At 44.1% G+C, this 19,477-nt stretch overlaps 1 protein-coding gene across 3 annotated transcripts in view; it reads right to left on the bottom strand.

The window, feature by feature from the left end:
* LOC115084166 (protein adenylyltransferase SelO-like) overlaps window positions 1–19,477 on the bottom strand; it is a 128,490-nt gene that overhangs the window by 57,346 nt on the left and 51,667 nt on the right. For all 3 annotated transcript variants that reach the window (XR_003854489.1, XR_003854488.1, XM_029588663.1), the window contains exon 11: window positions 12,009–12,092. Coding sequence is in view for 1 of the 3 variants with exons in the window: in XM_029588663.1 (XP_029444523.1) it covers window positions 12,009–12,092 (84 nt within the window). In the remaining 2 variants the exon portion in view is untranslated. The remainder of the gene's footprint in view (window positions 1–12,008; window positions 12,093–19,477) is intronic.

Genomic DNA, 19,477 nt, shown 5'->3' with positions numbered 1-19,477 from the left:
TAACTCCCATTAGCGTACACTAACTTTGACCCTTTAGTGCGCACTATCGGGAATTAGCATGTACTAATATGAAAATCGGGGGCCCCCCCCCCCGAAAAAAATCCCTGAACTGCAGGAAAAATGAAATTTACCATGAGGGGCCCTGAAACGAAGCCAGAGATGGAAAAAAAAAAAAACAATGCACATCCCAACTTTATAATGTCATCATAGTATTCAACTATTTTTATCACTATAGGAAGGCCAGCTAATAACTCAAGGTGAGGTCTTCGTGGTAGTTTAGGGTTTTGGGGCCAGTTTTACATGCAGAGTGAGACATACGAACAGCACAGTACACCTAAGTGAAGATTTGATGTCATTTGGAGTGAGGAAAGTCTCACAAAGATAGATTTCTACTAGAGATGTGCATCGGGTAAAATATTCGTTTCGGGTTTCAAAATTCGGCCTGCCGCAGGAAATTTCATTTTCCCGCGGTTTGGACTTTTTTTTGGGGGGACCCCCGATTTTTCTCATTAGTGCGCGTTAACCTGAAAAACCAATTTTTCTGAAATTTCGATCATTTTTCGGGTCCTCTGAACCAGGACGAATTAGACAATTTCCAATTGATCCAAAACGAATGCACATCCCTAATTTCTACAATGTTCTCTCACCCTAGCTTAATGGACTCCTGGGTACGATCAAGCTAGAGCGAGAGAACATTGTACAAATCTCATTTTGTGAGACTTTCCTCACTCCAAAATGACATCAAACCTTCACTGAGGTGTCCCGTGCTGTTCGTACGTCTCACTCTGTATGTAAAACTGGCCCTAAACCACCACCAAAACCTCACCTTGAGTTATTAGCTGGTCCACCTATAGTGATATAAATAGTTGAATACTGTGACGGCCTCCCCAGAGGCTCTCTCTCTCTCTTCCCTCCACTCCACTCTCCCTAAGCCCAAAAATTGCCAAAATGCAATTTGCAATCTTTATCACAAATTCTCTTTTAGCTGTTTCGGGCATTTCACACAGCTTAATGCCAGGAAAAAAGGTGTAGTTACTTCCAGCGTTAAAAGCATGCATTACGCTATCGCATAGTGTGAAAATGCCCTTCATTTTCATTAATCCCACCCAAACCAAAACCCCTCCCCAATCCCGCCCCTTTGAAAAATTTCAATTGTGCCATGCGCTACCATTACTATTGCATGCGTTATGGCATTATTGCAGGCATTAACGCCATAACACATTTTGATAAATGACCCTGTTAAGTGGCTAAAAAGTGGGAGGGGCCAGGGAAAGGGTCAAGTCATGGGAATTATGTTAGGATCTCAGTGCTGATTTCCAATGTTAGGCTAGGCATCTAACTTAGGGCAAAATGTAGGCAAATAAATAGCATTCCTACATGCAGGCACATCAAGTAAATTTCCACATTGTTCAGTGGATAGACCCCTTACCAACTGAAGTGACTGAAAAAAATAATAAAGAGGCTACTCAAATGAGAAACTAGAACAAGGGGGAAAGCCGACAGTTGCTCAGCAGTGCATGGTTCAGAGGGATGTATCTTTGAAGGATACGAATGAAACAGGAGCATTAAGGCATCCCAACAGAGAGGTTCCAATTAAAGAAAAGGAGGCCCATGTGCCTATAAGTAAATAATCACCTGAGCTAAAGGATTCCAAACTATCATAAAAACATAAAATATGCCATACTGGGTCAGACCAAGGGTCCATCAAGCCCAGTATCCTGTTTCCAACAGTGGCCAATCCAAGTCACAAGTATCTGGCAAGTACCCAAACATTAAACAGATCTCAAACTACTAACGCTAGCAACAAGCAGTGGCTATTCCCTATTGACTAATAAGAATTTATAGACTTCTCCAGGAACTTCAGCTGCACTAACTGCCTTTCCCACATACTCTGGAAATGAACTCCAGAGTTTAATTATGCATTGAATAAAAAAGAAATTTCTCCAGTTTGTTTTAAATGTGCTACTTGCTAACTTCATGGAGTGCCCCCTAGTCCTTGTATTATCTGAAAGAGTAAATAACCATTTCACATTTACCCATTCAAGTCCTTTCATGATTTTTTAGACCTCTATCATATCCCCCCTCAGCCGTCTCTTCTCCAAGCTGAACAGCCTGAACTCTTTAGCCTTTCCTCATAGAATTGCTGTTCCATGCCTTTTATCATTTTGGTCGCCCTTCTCTGTACTTTCTCTAGTGCAACTATATCTTTTTTGAGATGCGGTGACCAGAATTGCACATAATATTCAAGATGCGTCTCATCATGGATTGATACAGAGGCATTATGACAGCAACCATTTTATTCACCATTCCCTTCCTAATAATTCCTAATATTTTGTTTGCTTTTTTGACTGCCACAGCACACTCAGCTGATGATTGCAATGTATTATCCACTATGATGTTTAAATCTCTTTCCTAGGTGGAATACAGGATTTGGTGAGAGGTAATGGTGGTGGGGTCACTTTGCAATATGATCAAATTTGAATTAATGACTGGAAAAGGGACAATATATAAATTTACAGCTCTAGCACTAAACTTTCAAAAGCAAAACTTTGATAAAATGACGAAAATAGAAAAAAGCTGAAAGGTGCAACTGCAAAGGTAAAAAGTATAACACAGACATGGACAATGTTTGAAAATACCATCTTAGAAACACAGTTCAGATGTATTCCATGCATTAGGATAGGTGGAAGGAAGGCCAAATGATTGCCAGTATGGTTAAAAGGCAAGGTGAAGAGGCTATTCCTTCAAAAATTGGAAGCAGGATCCATCTGAAGAAAATAGGAAAAAGCATAAGCATTGTCAAATTAAATGTAAAGCATTGATAAGACAGGATAAGAGATAATTTGAAAAGAAGTTGGCCATAGAGGCAAAAACTCATAATAAAAACTTTTTAAAATATACCCGAAGCAGGAAGCCTGCGAAGGAGTTGGTTGGACTGTTCAATAATTGAGGGGTTAAAGGGGCACTTAGGGAAGATAAGGCCATTGTGGAAAGACTAATGAATTCTTTGATCCCATGTTTACTAATGAGGATGTTGGGGAGATACCCGTTTCAGAAATGGTTTTTAAGGGAAATGATTGGGATGACCTGAACCAAACCGCAGTGAACCTGAAGATGTAGTAGGCCAGACTGACAAACTGAAGAGCAGCAATCACCTGGATTGGTTGGTATACATCCCAGTGTTCTGAAAGAACTTAAAAAATAAAAATTTCAGACCTATTAATAATAATAAGTAAACCATCATTAAAATCATCCATTATATCTGAAGACTGGTTGGTGGCCAAAATGCTCCGATATTTAAAAAAGGCTCCTGGGGTGATTAGGAAATGTATAGACCGGTGAGCCTGACCTCAGCGCCAGGAAAAATTGTGGAGACTATTATAAAGAACAAAATCACAGAACATATAGATTGACATGGTTTAAAATGGGACACAGCCAGCAAGGACTTACCCAGGGGACGTCTTACCAAACAAATCTGCAACATTTTTTTGAAGGGGTTAATAAAAATGGATAAAGGTGAAAAAGTAGATGTAGTGTATTTGGATCTTCAGACGGCATATGAAAGTACATGAGGGACACTTGTAAGAAAACTAAAAAGTCATGGGATAGGAGATGATGCCATTTTTGTTGATTGCAAACTGGTTAAAAGACAGGAAACAGAGAGTAGGATTAAATGGTCAGTTTTCTCAGTGGAAAAAGGTAAACAGTGGCGTGTCTCAGAAATTTGTACTTAGACTGGTGCTTTTTAATATATTTAAAAATTATCTAGAAAGAGGTACGATGAGTGAGGTGATCAAATTTGTAGATGACACAAAATTATTTAGATTAGCTACATCACGTGTGGATTGTGATAAATTGCATGAGAACCTTGCGAGACAGGAAAACTGGGCATCTATATGGCAGATGGAATATAATGTAGAAGTTATGGTTGAGCGGTGTTTGGGTGGATCCTTGGGTACTGTGGCAGATGGCCACACCCATGGGGAGGAGCCCCGTGAGGAGCCACAGTACTAGGCTAGACTCAGAACGCACAAACACAGTTAGTTCTTTATTATACAGCTTGAAGAGTACCACCAGAGGTGGCAGTAGTGAGACAGTCTGGTAGCTGCAGTCTCAGCGACCTCGGCAGAGGGAGCCCTCCTCACTCCATTGGTATTGGAAGGTTCCGAAGCAGGTTTCCCAGCAAGGAAGTACTGGGGATGAGATAGACTGAGAGTTAGAGTACTCACTAGGTGTTTGTTGTAGGTATGCGATTCCACCAGGTTGTAGAAGAAAGTACAGGCACAGAGGCAGGGAGAGCAGGCCCTCAAGGAGCGAGTACCTGTTCCCTGTAAGGCACCTGAAATAAAGCAGAGGGCCCACGAAGAGCGGGTAGCAGTTACCCCGTAGGGCAGAGAGAGAGCTTCCAGCAGCAGCAGCACGGACGCGGCAGAGTAGCGTAGACAGGAACGGATTAGAGTCCTTGCTAACTCAACGAGCTAGCAAATTAGAATAGGTTATATACCTGGATGGCATGACGTCAGCAAGAGGGAATGCCCCCGAGGTTCGTGCCAAGGTTGGAATAAAGACGAGGGTGACGCGCGCGCGCACCCTAGTAGGCACCTGGGAGGAGCATGGGCTGAGGCTGCACCATAGCCATTCTGGGGACGCCGGAGAGGTCGGCTTGTAGACGCGGTGGTAGCCATCTTTCTTGGGTAAGCGGAAGGAGCCGTAAATAAGGTGAGGCAAACGAGGCAAAGCCGTCTAGCACCGACGGACGCAACAGTAGACAAGTGCATTGTGATGTATATAGGGGAAAAATAACCCATGCTGTAGTTACATGATGTTAGGTTCCATATTAAGAGTTATAACCCAGGAAGAAGATCTAGTTGTCATAGTAGATAATACATTGAAATTGTTGGCTCTGTGTGCTGCGGTGGTGAAAAAAGCAATCAGAATGTTAGGAATTATTAGGAAGGGAATGGTTAATAGAATGGAAAATGTCATAAATGCCTCTGTATCACCCCATGGTGAGTCTGCTCCTTGAATACTTTATTCAATTCTGGTCAATGCATCTCAAAAAAGATATAGTTGCGCTGGAGAAGTACAGAGAAGGGTTATCAAAATGATAAAGAGAATGGAATGGCTCCCCTATGAGGAAAGGCTAAAGAGCTTAGAGCTGTTCAACTTGGAGAAGAGATGGCTGAGGGGGGATATATTAAAGGTCTATAAAATTATGAAAGGACTAGAATTGGTTATTTACTCTTTGAGATAACAGGAGGACTAGAAGGCACGCCATGAAGTTGCAAGTTGCACATTTAAAACAAATCGGAGAAAGTTCTTTTTCACTCCATGCACAATTAAGCACTGGAATTCATTGCCAGAATATGTGGTTAGTAGAGATGAGCTTCGTTTTTCTGGGTCGGGTCGGGTTTCAGTTCAGGCGCTTCGTGGGAAAACTCATTTTCCCACGGATCGTTTTTCAGCAAACACGAAGCTGGAACCCGAACCTGAAACCAGAAAAACGAATAAAAAAACAAAATTCGAATTGGAAAAAAACCCACCCCAAACCTTCAAACATTTACTGTATTACAACCCCCCCCCCCCCACCATCCCAATCCCTCCCCAAGACTTACTAAAGGTCCTGGTGGTCCAGCAGAGGTCCTGGAGCGATCTCCTGCACTCGGGCCATCGGCTGCCAGTGGCACCAGTAGCCCCTGTGACATTGTAAGGGAAAAGGGCCATTGGTGCCATTTTGATTCATAGCAAGCCCAACAGCCCAACGGCCCGGAGGGAGAGGTCACTCGCGGGACCCTGCTGGACCACCAGGGCTTTTAGTAAGTCTTGGGGAGGAATTGGGAGGGTGTTTTTATTTTTTTTTTTTTTAATAAATGTGCCCCTCCCCCCTGCACTAACCCGAAAAACGAATTTTCCCCGAAGTTCGTGGAAAATCCGTTTCGTGGTTCGCATCCCACGAACCACGATGAATTAGGCAATTTCGTGATAAACAAATGCACATCTCTAGTGGTTAGGGCAGTTAGCGTAGCTGGGTTTAAAAAGCTTTGGATAAGTTCCTGGAGAAGTCCATAAACTGCTATTAATCAAGCTGACTTAGGGAATAGCCACTGCTATCACTGGCATTACTAACATGGGATCTATTTAATGTTTGGGTACTTGCCAGGTGCTTGTAACTTGGATTGGCCACTGTTGGAAAGAGGATGCTGGGCTTGTTGGACCCTCGTTCTGACCCAGTATGGAATCTTATGTTCTAAACTGAAGAATCATCAACAACACATGAAAAAGAAAAAGAAATCCTTCAGAGATCATGTAACTCAAGATTCATCAATGCCAAAAGGCTACATCAGGGGTAGGCAACATTTATGAAGTGGTCTGCCAAGATTTAAATCTGAGGTAGGTAATTCTGGTCCTCAAGCGCCACAAGCTGGTCAGCACCCTGATCTGCCAGATTCCTTTCACACAACTCTTGAATATTAATTTTAATTGACATTAATTTTTAGTTAAAATATTCAAGAGTTATGTAAAAATATATGATTGAAATGAGATGTTGTTTCTCATGCAGACACCACAAAAGGTGTGGAGAAAATGCAAAACACACCAAATTGTATAAAAAATAATGAGTGTATTGCAAGTAATTTAATGGTCTGATGATTCATATAGTGACTAAAAACACGTGATGATAATGTCAAAAACGTAATTAGTAACAATTGTAAATAAATCAAAACAAAATCAGAAATGTATATTGATGCTCCTTGGTCCCCTGACATGGGACCGTGTTTCACCGAAGCTTCATCAGGAGGAACAAATCACAATTAAAAAGGAGCAGAGAAAAAATTTCTCATTTCCTCCTTGCTCCTCGCCATTACACCCCCTATTAGGAAAACAGAACAGGCCAGGCTGCCATAGAAACCTATACAGAAACTACACACTAGCTAGCAGAACACCTCAGTCACACATGCAGAACCTCACCAAATAGAGAATAATGTGATCATAAAGAAATATGCAGATACAAACTAAAGAGGAAATTGCAACAAGCTAAACTCTGTATGCAGTGAAACAATGGAAACATCACCATGTATCATGAAGTATCAAACAAAATTAAGAAACATAAAACAAATTATAATAGTACAACCATGCCAATAAAAAGAATACATATTTCAAAACAGCTAATAGAATAACATCCAATAATAAAAAACTCATACACAAATTTTTTTTAATTTTCCAAACACCAATACAATATTTCAAAACAGCAAACAAATCAAATAACATCCAATAATTACAACTTATAAGGATAATAAAAAACTACTCTCCATACCTGGGAACTTTGAATTCCAGTCAACCTGAGATTATCATAAATTAGTTGGGGTGGGGTGGGAGAGGGTGCATACAAATTTTCTCTTCTTTCTCACGTACACACACACACTCCAATAAACACACATGCTCTCTCTTCCACATGCAATCACACACACATACTCTCTCCCTCACAAGCAATCACATACACCTGCTCGTTCTCTCCCACATGCAGTCACACACACTCACTCTCTCCTAGATGTAATCACATATACATACACATGCAGTCTCTTCCACATGCAATTTCAGACACACATGCGAGTGCTCTCTCTCCCACATGCAATCACACACACACACACACACACTTGCTCACTCCCTCAGAAATTCAAAGGCAGGTGCTGTATGGCCCAGGAGAGTTGAGATCGAGGAGCAGCAGCCCACAACTCTTACAGCCACTCAAGGCAAATGCTCCAGCAGCACATGATGAGGCTCCTTGGCTGCACAACCAGCCAATCCGCAGGTAGATTGGATTGATCTACCTGCGGATTGGCTGAGCTAGTCACATGGGGGACAAGGAGAACTTCAAATTAACAGAGATGCCAAGGGTCCCTGATTGATTCATTTCCTTCCTTCCTCTCCCTACCCATGGCAATCCATAGTTTATTCACGCCACACTCTCTAGACGATGCCTAATTTATTCATGCACCTTGCCGCTATCCTAAAACTGGAGTAGAACGGGGGTATTGCAGCTCCTCAGGTGCTTGCTCCCTTCTCCCTTCAGGGTCCCAGTGTTGTGCTTTGAACCACATAATTCTAAGCATGACATTCAGGCCCTGGCAGGGGAGGAGTGAGGAAGTGCCTGAGGAGCTACATGGCCCCCATCTTTTCCTCCTGTTTTAGAACAGGAATGGGTGAGTTAAGGGATTCAGCACAGGGACGGAGGGAGCTGAGGCAGAGAAGAAAGAATTGCCTTTACCTATTGCCACCAATGCATTTCTGTGAAGGAAGAGAGAATGCAGCCACCAATACTACTTATATTCTGAGGGTCCCTGGCCTCTTCAGCACCGCTGCCGTTGTTTCTTCAGTCTACGGGGGAAGGAAACCCTGTGGGTATATCATCACTGCACAGCCATGGTTATGCATGAAAAGAGCATGTCTCAGCATGACAACATGAGGCCCCCTCCTGATACAACAAATCGGCAACTGCTGTGTGCCAATAAAATTGCTCTTGGGTGCCAGGAGTAGCATAGGTTGCCGACCCCTTGGCTATATAATACAGCACAATATTAACATATCAACCACTTATCCTGTATTCACAGCTTATACTTTGTATTCTGTGTTATACTGCCACCCTGTGACCTGTGATTGTACTGACTAACTCAGTTACACTGCAAAAGGCATGCAACCTTTGATCCAATAGGTTACATTTTGGCTAATGTCCTGTCCTTCCATTAGGCATCTCCTGTTTTTCCATTTCCTGATTCACAGGTTGATGTAGAAAGATGCATTCAATCGAATGCACAATTTTACCGGCATTTGAATGCACATTTTATGAGCGTAAACCTTACTGTCAATATAGCAAGGAATTTTATGTATTGAAAAGTGCGCTGAAAAATGTGAGTACTATTTAGCACCCTTACGTGGAAAGCCCATGCAAATGAAGGCATTAAGCAGTAATTCCCGATGCAGAGAAGTGTGCTTACTTAACCTGCATTTTTGTAATGCTGGAAATTTTATTGCTGGTCAGAGATGGAGTAAAGTTTCCAGAATTGCTCTGTTGCTACTTAAAACCACTGTGCTGGCACTTCGAACCAATAGTAATAACATGTATGCTTAATTTTTTTTTTTTATGTTCTTTTCTTATTATGATTCTTACTATATATATATTTTTGTGTTTTCCTATTTTCAAGAGTCTCTTGATTATATGTTTTGGGAAATTAATAAAGATAAAGTTAGATAAAAATTATTTCCCTCCCAATAATCAACTTGTGCACAAATTTTAGGATTAGTCCTTCCGAAATAGACAGATATTCTTCCTTCCTTACCACTGAAGACTTCTTTCTAGTGAGATCCCAGTTTCATGATTCTATAGACAATCATTGATTATCTTACTCCAACATCAGATAAACTATTCAGAGTAAAGACCTGGGATTTTAAAGCATGCCACTGCTTCTCAGCTTTTCCAAAGAACAGGTTGTCTATCTCACTCTCTACCTATCTCCCCTCTCACGGGGTACAACTCGGTGGATCTTATGTGACCCAAGATTACACTATGGAAGGATTTCTTATTCATACTCACAGATCCAATCTTTATCAAAGTAGTGAACATACTGATTTTTGTCTCTGTCAGGAATGATATTTGTGGATATTAATTCGTTATCCGCATTGATCAATGGAAATTGTAGAATACAAGAACTTGAAAACAAAATATATGAATATGCTCTATAACTTCATAGCCCTCTCAGCAGCTAAAGTAAGCTGCTCAAAGAATTCTGCAACTACTCACTCAGTCATGAGTTCAGTACCTACCCCCTCAATCCACCGCTGCTCATCACACAATCATCATTCTGTAAACACTACTACAGGACTAACCATCTCCTCCTGGAGCAAAATCTCACAAACATCTTTGGGCTCTACCAGTAGAGTCCAAAGCAAAGGGGTTCATATGCTCTATGCTCTGAAACACACCAATGTTACCCAAGAGTATTAAGATACTTGTTAGTATCAGATAATTGCTTGCCATTCGTATAAATCTGTGACCATTTCAATGCTCATATAGCAGGAAGATGGTAAACTCTAAAATAAAGCACACTGCAAAGTAGAACCAAAAGTATAGTCATGCCTGATGTGGGCTACATTTTCACTCAGTCTGCATCAAGGAGAAATGTTTGGAGAATCCTGTGTAGAAGAAAGCATCTCAGCACATTCAAAACCACTGACCACAGTCAATATAGAAATAGTATCTCTCAGAAAAACTCCAAGATTAAATATACCCATTTCAGTTTCTTCCATTCCCAGCTAGTGGTCAATAACTGACCTGCAAACCTTTACAGCTGGAGAATCAAATTCAAGGGGAAGTTATCTTTAAAAATACTTAAACATCATCAAATAAATATCCTGCATAGAAGGTAGTCCCATATTCCAATAATTTTCTTACAGGGAAAGGTTTATTTAAATTCATCAGGCAACTGAAAAGGAGGTTATAACAGAAAAAAATAATCCATTTTGTATAAACTCTAAGAGGCAGATTTTAAAAGGCTGCGCGTGTGGAAAACTGTACATGGGTGAGTAAACGGTATTTTAAAAACCACAATATGTGCACGGGACAAAGGGACTGCGAGCAAAATCACACAGAAAAAAGGAGCAGACCAAGGGCAGGCTACAGGCATTCTGGGGAGGGGGTCAACATGTATGTGTGTAAGTTGCTATTTTGAAACCTGCCAAAGTGACACGCAACTATAATTTATGTGCCTATATTTATTTCGGCTCAATATCAGGTATAAGCAATTGTAAGCATCCTGAAAATGAAACAATGACTAGGTGAGGGGTCTGGGTGACATGAGGGGACTTAAGGCTGAAGAGCCAGGAGGGTCTTCATGAGGTGCAGATAAACTGGACAAACTGGTGGACTAATAGGTAAAACTGCTAATTTCCTTCTCACGCATATATTACAAAATTCGAGGAAGTACGTGAGGAAAAGCCAACATTTGCTAAGAAAACTATGCAAATTAAATCTTCTCATGTAAATGATTTAAAATTAGGAGGACAAATATGTGAGTAGACCTGAATTGCGCCTATGATCCAGATACATTTTGATTTCTCCAGATAAGTGGCAGTGTTGCTGCCACTTAGTTGATTAAGTTTGAGAAACCGCTACTTATCTGGCTAAGTAAGATAGGTGGTAAATGTTAAAATATTGCTTATCTGGCTATGTTCAACATTACATGCCACTTATCTTTTAGATAGGCAAATATATTGGTGGGTAGATTTACGTGTATTTTATAACTTACATGCGCAATTGCACACACAATAGAAAATACATGTGTGTGTGTGCATGTGCATGTCTGTTTGTTGTCTCTTAGAAAGTGGACTCAGACACTGCATGTTTTGAAAAACTAATACTTAAAATCTTTCTAATTTAGAAGCACATAACCTGTCATATAAGGAATATAGGAGTCTATGAACTAAAAGTGCATTAAAATTGAGGCCCTTAACTGCCTGAAAAATGTGCATTTGTTTAGCTCATATGCAGGCCCATAAAATGTCAACATGCCCTCATATGCTAAACAGGTAGATAGTGCCAGCGCCTGAAACAACATTGTGTACTAAGGCCCCCTGAGCAGGAGCTAAATTTAATATGCTATTTAAGAATGTTAAATTTAGCTTCTGTCAGGGTCTCTAGTAAACTGCTAGAGCGCTAATTTGACATGCTAATTTTGTTCAGATTAATTTGTCTCATGTTGTGTTACTTCTTTTATGAATGTATTGTTACTTGCACACAATTGTGGATCAGCGGGTTACAAATTTTTCAAATATACAAATAATTTGTATTATTAAAAATAATGCTCTGCTTAAGTTTTGTGAAAGTGCCCAACTGTAGCCTTATCTGACTATGGAGATTTTCTTCATATTGTATTAACTTAAGGATCAAGTCATAAACAGAAGAGAAAACGCTAATAATAATGCACTGAGAGAAGCATTCAGCTATACTCTGTATTTACCTGGATCATAGGATTCCATGAATCCAAATGGGCCGTAGTCTATTGTTATGGACAGTAAGCTGAAGTTATCTGTGTTGCACACACCTAAGAAATGACAAAGAAAAACACCCTAGAATGAATGCAAGAATGACGAATGCGCCCCTGGAGCAGACTTGATTGGCTTATGAAAACCAAAGAGCTTTCTTGCTGCCTGAAGTGCATACACCTGTTTTCCTGAAGGCAGCCAGGACCATGTCTGGATAACACCGTATAAATCAGTATGTATTAATAAATACAATATAATCAAAACTCAGTCATCCCAAATAAACCAAAACTAGTTTTAATAAGTAGAAACTGCTTTGAGAAAAAGAAAAAAAAATTCAAGGTAATTAATTTCACAAACACAATATCCATTTTAGGACAGAAAGGAGTTCTGTTGTTCCTTTGAGTTAGGCCTAGTCTTCTTCTAGCAAACTTCAAAACATATTCAGCTGATTGGATTTCTGATTTAAAGCAGCTGCAATAAATAGATGGTACAAATATGTATTTTCTTTGGAAGAGGAACAAAAGGAAAATTGGTTCTTACCTTCTAATTTTTGTTCCTGTAGTACCACGGATCAGTCTGGACTCCTGGGTTTTGTCTCCCCTCCAGCAGATGGAGACAGAGAAGTTTGAACGGACTCTGCCCTATACCCTGAGGTGTCACCTAGAGTCTGTCAGTATTACACTGTACCCAAGCAGAAAGGTTAAACCATAACTTCCACTATAACAAAACATTCCCCCGAAGAGCAGAGGGAATGTAAACCTGTAACGTAACAAAACATGCCCATACTCACACCCTGTAAGGGGGGCATACACTATAAGAACATCTGAAAAATCTGCAAAATATGAAATAACCAATGACCAAGGGGACTCTCTGTTATCCCCAATGCTGAAATGGGCGGGACTCTGGACTGATCCATGGTACTACAGGAATGAAAATTAACAGGTAAGAACCAATTTTCCTTTCCCTGTACATACCCGGATCAGTCCAGACTCCTGGGATGTACCAAAGCTTCTCTAACCAGGATGGGACTGAGAGAGTCCAGCTCGGAGTACACTAGCCCCAAAAGAATCAGGCTCTGGGGCCCAGACGTCCAGGTGATAATGCCTGGCAAAAGTGTGTGTAGATTTCCAAGTAGCTGCCTGGCAAATTTCCTGCAGCGACACCTGTTGATATTCCACCCATGAGACCGCTTGCGATTGAGTAGAATGAGCCAGAAGACCAACCGGGATCAGACGGCCCTGAACTAGGTATGCAGAACTAATAGGTTCCTTTAGCCAGCGTGCAATAGGGGCCCTTGAAGCTTTTTGACCCTTCCTGGGTCCACTCCACAGGACAAAAAGATGGTCTGAGAGACGGAAACCGTTCATAACCTCCAAGTAACGCAACAGCGCTCGTTTCACGTCCAACTTCCTTAGATCCCTAGGCTTGGGAGTAGATGAATCCATGTCTGCAAAGGAAGGGAGCTCCACCAACTGATTCAAATGAAAAGAGGACACCACTTTCGGGAGAAAGGAGGGAACTGTCCGCAAGGAGACTCCTGCCTTTGAAATCTGTAGGAAAGGTTCCCTACACGATAGAGCCTGAAGCTCCGATACACACCTCGCTGAGGAGATAGCCACGAGGAAGACCACTTTCAATGTCAGATCCTTCACAGTCGCTCGCTTCAATGGCTCAAAAGGCGCATTATAAAGGGCACGGAGGACCAAATTTAACTTCCACGAGGGACAAGGGTTCTGAACCGGAGGACGCAAATGCTTGGCCCCACGCAAAAAACGAACCACATCTGGATGGGATGCCAGGGCAATGCCCTGTACCTTACCTTGAAAGCAACCAAGGGCTGCCACCTGGACTCTTAGGGAATTAAAGGCTAAACCTTTAGCCAGTCCTGCCTGTAAGAAGGCCAAAACTTCCGCAACCGAAGCCCTGGACGGCTCCACATCGTGGTCCAGACACCAGGCCTCAAAGATACCCAAACTCTGATGTACGCAATGGAGGTAGAGGGCTTGTGAGACTGTAGAAGTGTGGCAATCACCGCATCAGAGTAACCCTTACGCCTCAATCTCCGCCTTTCAAAAGCCATGCCGCTAGACAGAAGCAATCTGCCTCTTACAAACGGGACCTTGGTGCAGAAGATTCGGAGACAGACGAAACCTCAGTGGTCTGTCCACTGCTAGATTCACGAGGTCCGCAAACCATGGGTGACATGGCCACTCTGGCGCAACTAGCACTACTTCGCCGGGATGAGCTTTGATGCGACATAGCACCTTGCCGACCACTGGCCAAGGCGGAAATACATACAACAGAATGTTCTTCAGCCAGGGAAGGACCAGAGCCATCCACGCCCTCCATTCCTGGCTCCCGGTGCCGACTGAAGAACCGGGGAGCCTTGGCACTGCGGAATGTCGCCATCAAGTCCATGGAGGGCGTGGTCCAGTGGTCGCACAGAAGACGAAAGGCCTCATCGGAGAGCTCCCACTCCCCCAGGTCCAGCTGGTGGCAGCTGAGAAAAATCGGCTTGCACATTGTCCACTCTGGCTATGTAAGAGGCTGCTATCCTGTGCAGGTGCTGCTCCGCCCAGCTGATCAACTGCTGGGCCTCCATTGCCACTGGTCCACTCTTGGTTCCGCCTTGACGACTGATGTAGGCCACCTTCGTCGCATTATCGGAGAGCATTCTCACTGAAGTTCCCTTTTCCAAGGGAAAGACGGCCTTAAGAGCTAACCACACCGCTCAGGTCTCCAATCAATTTATCGACCAGGATGACTCAGTTATTGACCACTGGCCTTGCACCGCTCTCCCCAACCAGAGAGACTCATATCAGTGGTGACCACTGTCCAAAAGGGCATTTCCAAGTCCACTCCCCATCGTAAATTACCCGGGAGGAGCCACCAAACTAGACTGGCCCGTGCTGAGTCCATAAGAGATAGAAGAAGGTGAAACTGTTCGGAGAGCAGATCCCAATGGGAGAGTAATGCTGACCGAAGAGGTCTCATATGAGCAAAGGCCCATGGGATTAGGTCAAGAGTGGAAGTCATCGAGCCGAGAATTAGCAAATAATGCCAGACTCTGGGACGAGGCATGGATCATAAAGCATTACCTTGAGTCTGCACCTTGGTGAGTCATTCCTCGGTAAGGAAAACCTTGCTCAAGCGGGTATCGAACTGAGCCCCCAAAAACTCCAATGACTGGGAGAGAACCAGATGACTCTTGTCTGGATTGACCACCCAGTCCAGAGAGCTCAGTAGCTCCAGGACCCATTGCACCGCCTTCAGACAGAGGTCTTCCGATTTCGCTCGAATCAGCCAGTCGTCCAGATAAGGATGTACCAGAATACCCTCTCTCTGAAGAACCGCTGCTACGACCACCATTACTTTGGTGAAGACTCTGGGCGCCATTGACAGTCTGAAGGGCAGAGCACAGAATTGGAAGTGATGCCTGAGGATTGTGAACCGCAGATAGCCATCCGTCCCAACCATCAAAGGTATGTGCAAGAGACACCAAAAACTACCCCCGTGAATGGACGCTATCACGGACCGAAGAATTTCCATGTGAAATCGAGGCACTCTTAGAGACCGACTGACTCTCTTTAAGGCAAGGATGGGGCGGAAAGTGCCTTCCATCATTGGTACCATGAAGTAAATGGAGTAGCAACCCCGCCTGAGCTCCCCTGGGGTACTGGTAGTATGGCGCCTAACTCCTGCAGTTGGCCTAGCGTGCCAGGCACAGCCATACATTTTTGCTCGTAAGAGCATGGGGAAACCAGAAATCTCTCCCGGAGCAGCTGAACAAAATCTAAAGTGTAACCCGTGTTCTATTATGTTGAGGACCCACTGGTCCGACATCAGATTGGTCCACTCCTCTAGGAAAAGGGACAGCCTGCCCCCTATCCTCGGTATGGGGGAGTGAACCAGCCTCACTTCATTGAGCAGACTTGAGTCCTGCCTGTCCTTGTGAAGCCCTGTTTCTGCCAGGCCAGCAGCCTCGAAAGGACTGATTCCTAACCCTGGCGAGACGAGGATCCGTAGGATCTAGAGGATCGAAAAGGCGATTCCCACGGAATCTCGATCGCTGGGGAAAAAGGATCCCCTCTTCCTGGGCTTATCCTCCGGTACCTTATGGACCTTGTTCTCTCCCAGAGACTTAATCATGTCCTCCAACTCTTGGCCAAAGATCAGCTTTCCCTTAAAGGGCAAGGATCCCAGCTGGGCTTTTGAAGCAACATCCGCAGGCCACTTCCTGAGCCACAGGAGCCTGCAGGCAGAGACCGCCGAAACCATAGTCCTGCCCGAAGTACGAAGGAGATCATAAAGCACATCTGCACTGTAAGCGACCGCGGCCTCCAGCCGACTGGCCTGAACCGCTTCTGCATCAGAATTGATTGTAAGTGCTGCACCCAGCGGAAGCTGGCTCTCAGCGCAAAACTGCTGCACATGGCGGCACGGATCCCCAGAGCTGACACTTCAAAAATCTTCTTCAGCTGCAACTCCAATTTGCGATCCTGCAAATCCTTAAGGTCTGTGGCTCCCGTCACCGCAATGGTAGTCTTCTTTGTCATTCTGGAGACCGCCACATCCACCTTGGGCACCTTGAGGAGGTTCAGTGTCCTCTGGTAGCAGATACAATTTATCCATAACTCGGCTACCTTCAAAACTAAGTCTGGAGTGTCCCACTCTCGAAACAATAGGTCAGTAACAGACATACGAAAAGGGAAAGAACGAAGTGGACCCCTGATACCAACCATCACCAGATCCACGGCTCCCAGCTGCAAGTCCTCCTGAGGAACCTCTATGGCCAATTCTTCCAGAATAGCGGGAATAAGTGGGCCCAACTCATTCTTTCGGACCAAACAGACCACCTTTGAGTCATCACCCTTGACCATCGGTATGTGCCCACCTACTTGGAAGGCTGAGGCTGACTGTCCGGATCCGCATCCAGACCTTGAGGATCCAGGGGATGGGTCTCCTCCACATCTGAAGCCTCCGAAGACGAACTGTCTGAGGGGCAAGATACTGATCTGAACGGCCATTTAGGTTTTGCTGAAACCACCCCCCCCCCCCCCCACCCGGGGGCTTGGTACGCTTATGGGTCAGAATATCCCCTTTACCCCCTACTGAGAGTGCTGGGGTGGAACGAGTAACCTTACTACCATGTTTTCTTGCTGCCTTCTGAGCTTTAAAGGCCTTGTGGAGGAGTAAAACAAATTCAGAGGAGAACTAGGAAGAAGAATCAGAGTCGCCCCACCCCCACCCCCAGGGCCCTCCCCCGACAGGTTCTCCTGATCAGCTGGCATAACACACACCCCACACACCCCCCCCCCCCCCCCGGAGGCTCCAGGTCGTGGTGATAGCGGTGGTGGGGAATTCCCTTTCCCCTAAAGCAGCCTGCTCCTGTGCTGCAAAAACCTCTAAAATGGCTGCCATTCCCGCACTTAGCGGGAACGGGTCTGAAGACTGGCACGGTCGATTGAGCTTCCCAGGCTCTCAGTGACTGCAGGAATCGCTGCTGTGGGAAAACACATTTTCTGCCATCCCTAAGGTGCCCTCCCCACCGGGGAGGAACTCTGAGCAAATACTGGCTCTGGAGACCCATGCGCATGCACTGCCACAGGCACTGCAGGCCACTCCACATGGCATGATGAACAGCGCTAAATATAGAAAGGAAACTCAGCGGGACACAGGCACAGCAATTTGGCAGTCAGTCGGTGGCGGGGAAGAAACGGAGAGGTCCGGAGAGGCCATCGGGCAGAAGGGCAAATAAAGATTAAATTACCTCGCTGCTGCCCTTCGCAGTTTTTTTTTGTTTTTTCAAACCAAAAAACAAGACCTGTCCCCCTCAGAGGGTGAGTGAACCGGGCTTCTCAGTATCACCCTCAGAAAACTGAAAAGAGGACCGGTTACAGGGTTCTCAACCCTCTGCTCCTCAGCCTCTAATACCAGGGGGGATGGTCCCACCAGGACCTGCCAACCCCCTGGGAGGCATCTTCTTTCTTCCTTTTTTTTTTTACTAAACCCTAAAGAAGTTTCTCTCTATTCTTTTTTTCTCTTTTTTTTAAACTAATTGAAATATTTCTAGCTAATCCAGGCGGAAGGGATTTGCACCTCCACCATCTGCTGGAGAGACAGAGAAATGCTGGCAGACTCTAGGGTAAAGGGCAGAGTCCGTTCAAACTTCTCTGTCTCCATCTGCTGGAGGGGAGGCAAAACCCAGGAGTCTGCACTGATCTAAGTACGTACAGAGAATAGTTGATATTATTTGTATTGTGATGACACAACAAAGAAGACAACCCTGTCTGGTACCTCTGCCCAGCACCAAAGGAGTCTGTAAGAATGTTATTCACCAATAATCTTACCATAAGGGTTCCATACAGTGTATCATTTGCACAAAAGATTTTCTAAAACCAAACTAATCTAAAACCTGAAATAAATACTCTCAACTCCACCTGACTTGAAGCCTTTTCACCTTCTAATGAAATTGTTGTAGTCAAAGCATGCATCTCTTTAGTTTTATGCAGAATATTACATAATAGCCTTGCATTATCTCTGGAGTAAACAGCTTTAAAAAAAAAAACCAAAAAAAAAACCTGACTGATTTACGTGGATAATCCTGCCATTAATTTATTTATTCTTTTGGTCAATATCTATAAAGGCAGAAGTGTCCTGGCTGGCCTCTGCTCAGATTGAAAGCAGGCATTTAGCCTCTGAACTACAGGGTAGGCAGGTGAAATGCAGGCTAGAAGAGTCTGCATGTTGTTTACATGCTGTGATCCTGCTATTGAGGAGCTTGGCTGGTATTTGTCAACAGAGCCACTGGGAATGTGAAACTGCAAAGACCTCCTGGTAAAGTTCAGGAGAAGAAAAGACAGGGAGCACCGCCCACATCGACACCCTTTTGGACCAACAACAGGTATGGCCCTAATAGACTGCAGTATATAAGGATGTCCTGTCAACCACATCTTTGCTGGTCCAGCGGTTCAGCTGGCATCTGCCCCACGGAAGTGCTATCGGTTTAGCTGTTGATCTCTGGCCATCATCGAGTTCCTTTGCCAAGCCTGTGTCACAGTTCCTGCCCCCATGGAAGTCTCTTGGCTCCAGATCCTGCTTTGCCTGTTTCTGTTTCCAGTCCCACACTCAGCCCAGCCTGGTTCCTGCTACCAGCGGAAGTCCTGGAGGCTGCCTGAACCTACAGGCTCAACCTATGGGTAACAGCAGTTCTTATAAGATGAAGACTATCCAGGCCTTAAGAGCAGCGTGGACCATGACATTATTCTATGCTTCAGCAGGAAACTCTGGGAACATTTTTAGTGTCCCGCTGCAATTTGAGGGCTGACAGCCATGAGGTCCCAGAGGCAGACCTGTAAGATCTTGCTCCAATTCACCTATGTAGAATGTTATTTTCAGTGCTAGCCACCCAATTTGGCTGGCCAAATCTAGGAACTGCAATGGC

This window comes from Rhinatrema bivittatum, chromosome 2 (assembly GCF_901001135.1).
Source record: "Rhinatrema bivittatum chromosome 2, aRhiBiv1.1, whole genome shotgun sequence".
Classification (NCBI taxonomy): domain Eukaryota; kingdom Metazoa; phylum Chordata; class Amphibia; order Gymnophiona; family Rhinatrematidae; genus Rhinatrema; species Rhinatrema bivittatum.
This window is presented reverse-complemented; position numbering and strand designations above follow the sequence as displayed.